General features: G+C 52.8%; 1 protein-coding gene across 1 annotated transcript; it reads right to left on the bottom strand.

The window, feature by feature from the left end:
• Positions 1-393: 393 nt before the first annotated feature.
• Positions 394-3,970, bottom strand: RTBDN (retbindin). Its single transcript, XM_027969550.3, has 6 exons — positions 3,900-3,970; positions 3,081-3,376; positions 2,481-2,547; positions 2,256-2,366; positions 1,587-1,683; positions 394-857 (listed from the first exon to the last, which is right to left on the bottom strand). The coding sequence occupies exons 2-6, from the start codon at positions 3,247-3,249 to the stop codon at positions 630-632; spliced, it is 672 nt and encodes a 223-aa protein (XP_027825351.1). The 5' UTR covers positions 3,250-3,376; positions 3,900-3,970; the 3' UTR covers positions 394-629.
• Positions 3,971-6,178: the final 2,208 nt, after the last annotated feature.

Raw genomic sequence — 6,178 nt, 5'->3', positions numbered from 1 at the left:
AGCTCAGAGTCTTAACCACTGCACCACCAGAGAAGTCCCCAGGAAGGGCATTTGGGAGAAATGGAGGAAGGAAAGAAGACACCTCTTGGGTTGCTTAATGAGAGGTGAATGCCATAGAAGGGTGTCTGGAGATCTGTACAAATCCGGAAGCTTGGTGGGACTGGTGGCACCCGGTGGGCGAGCACACCTCTGCTTGTCAGTCCTCCTTCTGGACCCCTCCCGATTTCTGGCATCCGAATATTCCAAGTTGTGAGATGCTCTAGGGTATAGACCAGCCCTCACTTCCATGATCGCACCAATCAGTCGCTCTGACTTTAGGACCTGAGGATTCAAGAGACGCTTTCTGGCAACTATCCCTTCCACCCATTTCCCCCAAGAAGCAGCCACATCACGTGCTCTAACTGGAAAGTTTATTTAGGGGGTAGAGGGAAAAAATGAACTATCAATACAGTTGGGTTATTTCTCAAATAATCTGGGGAGGGGCGAGTCTTTGGGGACCTAGGGAGGAAGGATGGGACTCTGGAAACTAGAAGGCAGAGAGGGCCAAGGGTGGGACGCTGGCTGTCTTGAGGGGCGGGGGCGGGGGTGGGGCAGAGGAAGCGTATCTTCCATTTAGGGCCGGGCGCCCCCTAGGGGCCGCTGCCACTTCCACTGCCACTCCCGCTGCTCGCGGAGTCCAGGATCCCGGTGCGAGAGCGGCGCGAGCGCCGGACAACGGTTCCCCGGGCCCTTTGTGCGCGTCTGGGACGCGGCAACATCGAGACGGAAATGTTGAGGCAGTGAACAGAGCCGGGATCCGCCACTGGTAGCGCGTCGCCCAGAAGCGAGCGGCAAAGCTCCGCTCCGTCTGCAAAAGTCTGGGGCGAAGGAGTGGACTCAGGACCTGAGTGGATGGAGTCCAGGGACCCAGGGGGCTGTGGCGAGATCTTAGGGCAGGCTATTCTCACTTCTGGGTCCTCCCGGGAGTCTAGGGGGCAGGACCATAGTGAGGTGAGGCCATGGGGAGGGCGAGCTCTTACGGGGGTCTCAAGGGGCTCCTGAGAGTGGGGAGAACCAGATTAAGACTGAGGCCTTGGGGAAGGAGACTCCGATTTATGGCCCTTCCCCTGGACTGTGAATGGACCTAGAGCAGAGACCATCCTGTGTGTGTGTGTGTGTGTGTGTGTGTGTGTGTGTTAGTCGCTCAGTCATGTCCGACTCTTTGTGACCCCTCGGACTGCGATCCGCCAGGCTCCTCTATCTCATGGAATTCTCCAGGCAAGAATACTAGAGTGGGTTGCCATTCCCTTCTTCAGGGGATCTTCTCAACCCAGGGATCGAACCCAGGTATCCTATATTGACAGGCTGATTCTTTACCATCTGAGCCACAAGATAAGCAGAGGTTAGGGAGAGGGCAAATCTGGACTCAGTGGACCTTAGAGATGCTACAGATATATCCTGCTATGGAGATTGGGCTGTGGGAGGGGAAAGGGTGGGGGTTTTCGGTGTGCCATGCCAGTCCAGACTCTGGGACCTAGACGTGTTGACCCTGGACACAGTAAGGGTAGGTGTCAGTCTCTTCCCTGGTTCCTCTGCCCCATGCTCACCTGCCCATAAGTAGTGCAGCCAGGCTCGCAGCTCCTCTTTTCGAGGAGTGGGAGCCAAGTCGGGCTGCAGATGACGTCACTTTCGCAAGTGGCAAACCTGGGAATGGTGTGTGGAGAGAAGAAGGTGGAGAAAGGCTAGTGGGATTCCTGCTCTCCAAGGCTTTGCCCCATATGTCCCTTACCAGATCCAGGCCCCGCCTCTTAGAACCACGCTCCTACAAAAACCATTCCCTAGATTTCAACCCGCCCCATATTCTCTGCATTTACCCAGGACCCTGTCACTTGAGAACTCATTCTTGCCCACCTCAGACTATCTGTTCCAGGCCAGTCCCACCCTTTTAGTTCCTCTTCTCAATCAAGAGGCCCTACCCTTTAAAAAAAAAAAAAAAAAGGTCCTGCTCCACGGATGGCTACTCCTCCGTACTGCCAATCATAGAAGCCAGGGTTTCCACAACCTCTGCCGTTGTCTGCTGCTGCTGCTGCTAAGTCGCTTCAGTCGTGTCCGACTCTGTGCGACCCTATAGATGGCTTAGAATGCCTCGTCCTTTAGACTTGGAGGCTTTGGACTCGGGCCACGCCGCTTCAGGTGCCCGGAGGATCAAGAGGCAGATCCCTCGTTTGGCCCCGCCCAAACTATAGGCCACGTCCCTCAGACACCGCCTCTCCTACCAGGCATCGCAGAGCTCAGAGCAGAGCGGCTGCCTCTGGCGCACCCCCAAGAGCAGCAGGTGGAAACGACTGCGAAGGGCAGCCTGGAGGTGTACCAGGAAGGATTCGCACCTGGACATCGAGAGAGACAGGACGGATAGGTCAGGATGCGCAAGGGTTTTGGCCCCTAGTTGGGCAACCCGAGCAAAGAACACAGAGAGACACGCCCGAGGTGGGTGTACTCACCTGGGGCTCAGCTCCCCACAGCGCACTGGGAGGAGCCCAGAGTCCGATGCCTCTGGTGGGTTCATCTCTGAGGGAAAAGAGGGCCGCAGAGAAAGGGACTCCAGCAAGTTCCAGTCTTGTGTCCTTACAGCTGAGGAACCAAGGCTTGGGGTCCCTCCAAATTGGGAAACCCTAATTATGTAAGTCCTCCCAAACATAAAAATCAAAGACACTTTGCTTGGGATGTAAATGCAGCTTCAATTAGTAATAACCACAAATCAAAATCAACTTGTCATTTATTACATTCCTGGCAGCGATGTAAGTTCTCATATGGTTACATATACTCCTTCACAACATCCCTATGAGGTAGATCTGTTATTTCTCCTCCTTTCTTAATGGTCCACATGAGGCTCAGAAAGGTTGAGTGACTTGCCCAGGGTCACACAGCTATGAAGTGGCAGTTGGGATTTGAACCTAGGTAATCCGCGCTCTTTAATCACCACTAGACCCAGGTGCCTCCTTCAGTCACCCTAAATCCCTCTGGGAAGGAAATTCTGGCATTGTTGTGGCTGAGTTGAGGTTTCTGGATGTTAGAGTTTAGGCATAATCTGGAATGCTTACCTTCCAGGTGCAGCTGGTCTGTGCCCAGATTGGTCGCCAGCCTACGGTGTCTCTGTGATCTAGCTGGGAGTGGGTGGCTCCCTCCACTAGCCCCCAGCAGCATCCATGCCAGGGTCAGCTGCAGGGCCCAGGCCAAGGCCCTGGGTCGAGTGCGACCCCTGCAGGCCATGTCCGCCTGAGATGAGAGGTAGCTGGGATGCAGGGTGAGGTTCAGTTGTCCCTTTCTGGTAGCTTAGGGTGGCACTGTCCTGATGCACAGCCAGGAGACAGTGCCAGGCAGACGAAAGAATGGGCAGCTGATGAGGAAGCAATAGGCAAACACTCTAAATTCCCCATGGGGCACCAAGGCCTGCCTCTGACCCAGGAGCCCCCCATGGGGGGCTTATGTCCCTTCCATCCCTTCAGGTGCAAGTGACCTCACTCCTGTTTGACCATGGTTCCCCATCTCCCTCCCCTGAAACAATCTCCCACTCTACAGGACCCCAGGCAACCTCCTCCATCCTCTAAGGGGACGTCCGGGATTTTCCAGTCCCCTCTTCTGTCCAGTAATTCCATCCTCTCCTCTGCCCAGTCTCCTCCCTCCTTCCCACTCGATCCCTGCTGGCCCCTTTCATGGTCATCTTCTCTCTCTCAGCCTACAATCGGCTTAGGAACTGCCACCCAGGGCTAGACCTTTGGAGCCAACCTTGACTGTGGCAGGACTCGGGTTCTGCCCCTGGGATCCAAAGTCCCCAGGGCAGGGGATACTGGGGGTCTGTGAAGTCAAGGCAATTTTTTCCCCCTCTCTTCTTCCTGTGGCCACTTCTGGCCACCTCTCACCTGTTAGTCGAACTGGAGTCTAGGCCGCTGCTGAGACACCTCAGGCTCAAATCCAGGAAACAACGACAGCTGAAAGGGGCGTGGTTGATGCAGAGGAGTGGTTTTCCCTAACCCCTCCCTCTGCTCCAGGGAACCAAAGACCAGAGGATCTGGGGCTGGTGTGTACATGTCCTTGTGTTTGTCTTTACGTAGAGCTTGTGACTTAAACTCTGTATGTGTGAAGAGTGTGTGTGTGTGTTGGATGAGGGTGTGTGTGTGTATGTGTGTGTGTGTGTGTATGTACTGAGAGTTTATATGTGTTTGTTGTGTGAGGGTATGCTTATGCAAATCTCTTGGGTTTGTGTGCATGTATGTGTGTATGTTCAAAATCTGGGTAAGGAGGTCTGTAAATGTTCCAAGCCTAGTGTATCCAGCTGAGTAAGAGTCAGGTAATAAATGCTGGGGAGAGGGATGTAGGAAGAGGGTAGGTATCCTGCAGAAATACTGTGAATAGGTCGGTGGATAAAAGTTGTTGACTATGAATGTTGACGATGAGTGAATAAGGTACCATGTGTGGAGATGGTGTGTGTCTCCCTCTAAAATGTGTGTGTGCATGACCCCTCTGAAGTTTCTGTGAATTTTTGTCCCCTACAAACATTCCCTCAATTCATTCAACAAACATTTATTGAGCACTTATGGTATACCAGCTTCTGAGGATGCAACGTTTTGACTAAGACATGAAAATCTCAATCCTCGTAGAGCTGACAGTTTAGTGGCAGTGTCCAGCAAGTAAAACGGCCCTCCAAAATAAACTAAAACTAAAAGAAAGAAAGAAAAACAACCTTCCAGTGAGTTCATGAGTACGTGTATGCGTGTCCATGTTTTGTACTGGGAGGATAATGTGTCTGTATTTTGCATACTGTATTTAGTGTGCAGCTGAGCTTCCCTTGGTTTGGATTATGGTTGTGTATATGCCTGCCTATGCTTGTGTTTGTATGTGTTGTGTGTGTCTGCATTGCTGAGTGTGTGTATGTCTGTGTTTTCTAAGTACGTGTTTGGATGTATGTTTGCAGAACGTCAGTTTGTCTGTATATGTGTTTCTGTGTTTGCTCCATATATGTTTGTATGTGTGTGTGTTTGTAGAATGTATGTTTTGTGGAGTGTTTCCAGAATGGGTGTATGTGTATGTGAGTCTGTTTGTTGAACATGCGTTGGCATGTTTATGTTCATGTGTAAGTTTGCAGTGTGTGTGTGTGTGTGTGTGTTTGCCTGTGCTCGTAGAGTGTGCATGTTTTTGTGAGCAATGACCACTACCACAATCTCTCTCCCTTTCGTCTCAGACTAGTGCAGAGTTTTTGTCTGTCTCTTTTATGGATGTACTCCCAAAATCCAAACCACTTCTTTGCACACAGTAGGTGCTCAATACCTGTTGAATAAATGAATCAAGAGACACTGTCTCCTGGGCGCTGCATGGGTACACGCTGTTGGCTTCAGCAACCAGTATCCAGTGGACTTAGCCCTCACCCGCTCCATCTTGGGGTAGTCCAGGGTGTTCGTGGGTCATATCTGTCCATCTTCTAAGCTGTGCCTCCCGATAACCCTTCCTTTCCCCTGACCTTCGCCCCCAACCCTGCGCTCATATTTCAGCACGACGGACAGGAGTGCTCCAGATCAGCACCACGGAGAGTTCCCTAGGCTGCAGGCTGAATCCGGGGCAAAAGAAATGTCCCGACCTTGGACAGAGGAGTGCGAGGAACAGACTCGGCGAGATGGCAGCACAAACATGCCGACAGAGACAGAGAGAAACAGATCAAGACAACTCAGGCAAAGGCGCAGAGATGAGTAGAAAAGCGCCTGGGGAACACCAAGAAGTAGACTTCGAAGTGGCTCCCTTTGACTGTCAGAGGTCGCTCCGGCCCAGTGACCGCGCCCTCCAGGGCCTTCGAGAAGGTTATGGGCTGAGACCCTTGGGAAGCCGCCACCCCGCCGTGCCCTCCAATGTCAACGTTGGGGGTGGGGGCTTCCACTCCAACTCTGGGAAGCATTGTTGGCTTGGCCTCAGCAGTAGGAACACTGCGGGGGAGTGGTGAAAATCGCTCCCGCTGCCCCCCTTCCCAACTACCAGCTAATCGTTCCTATAAATACAGCCCAGCCTAGCCTGGCTTCTTAATCCCGACGATGAGGGAGGGGATCGCTGGGGGAGGGGGCGGCAGGGTTCCCCGAGGAGTCTCTGCTTGGGAAGGGGGTTCGTATATGCCTGTAAGTGTTTTCCTGAGGGGGCATCTCCTATGAGGACAGGT

Source organism: Ovis aries, chromosome 5, assembly GCF_016772045.2.
Source record: "Ovis aries strain OAR_USU_Benz2616 breed Rambouillet chromosome 5, ARS-UI_Ramb_v3.0, whole genome shotgun sequence".
NCBI lineage: Eukaryota > Metazoa > Chordata > Mammalia > Artiodactyla > Bovidae > Ovis > Ovis aries.
This window is presented reverse-complemented; position numbering and strand designations above follow the sequence as displayed.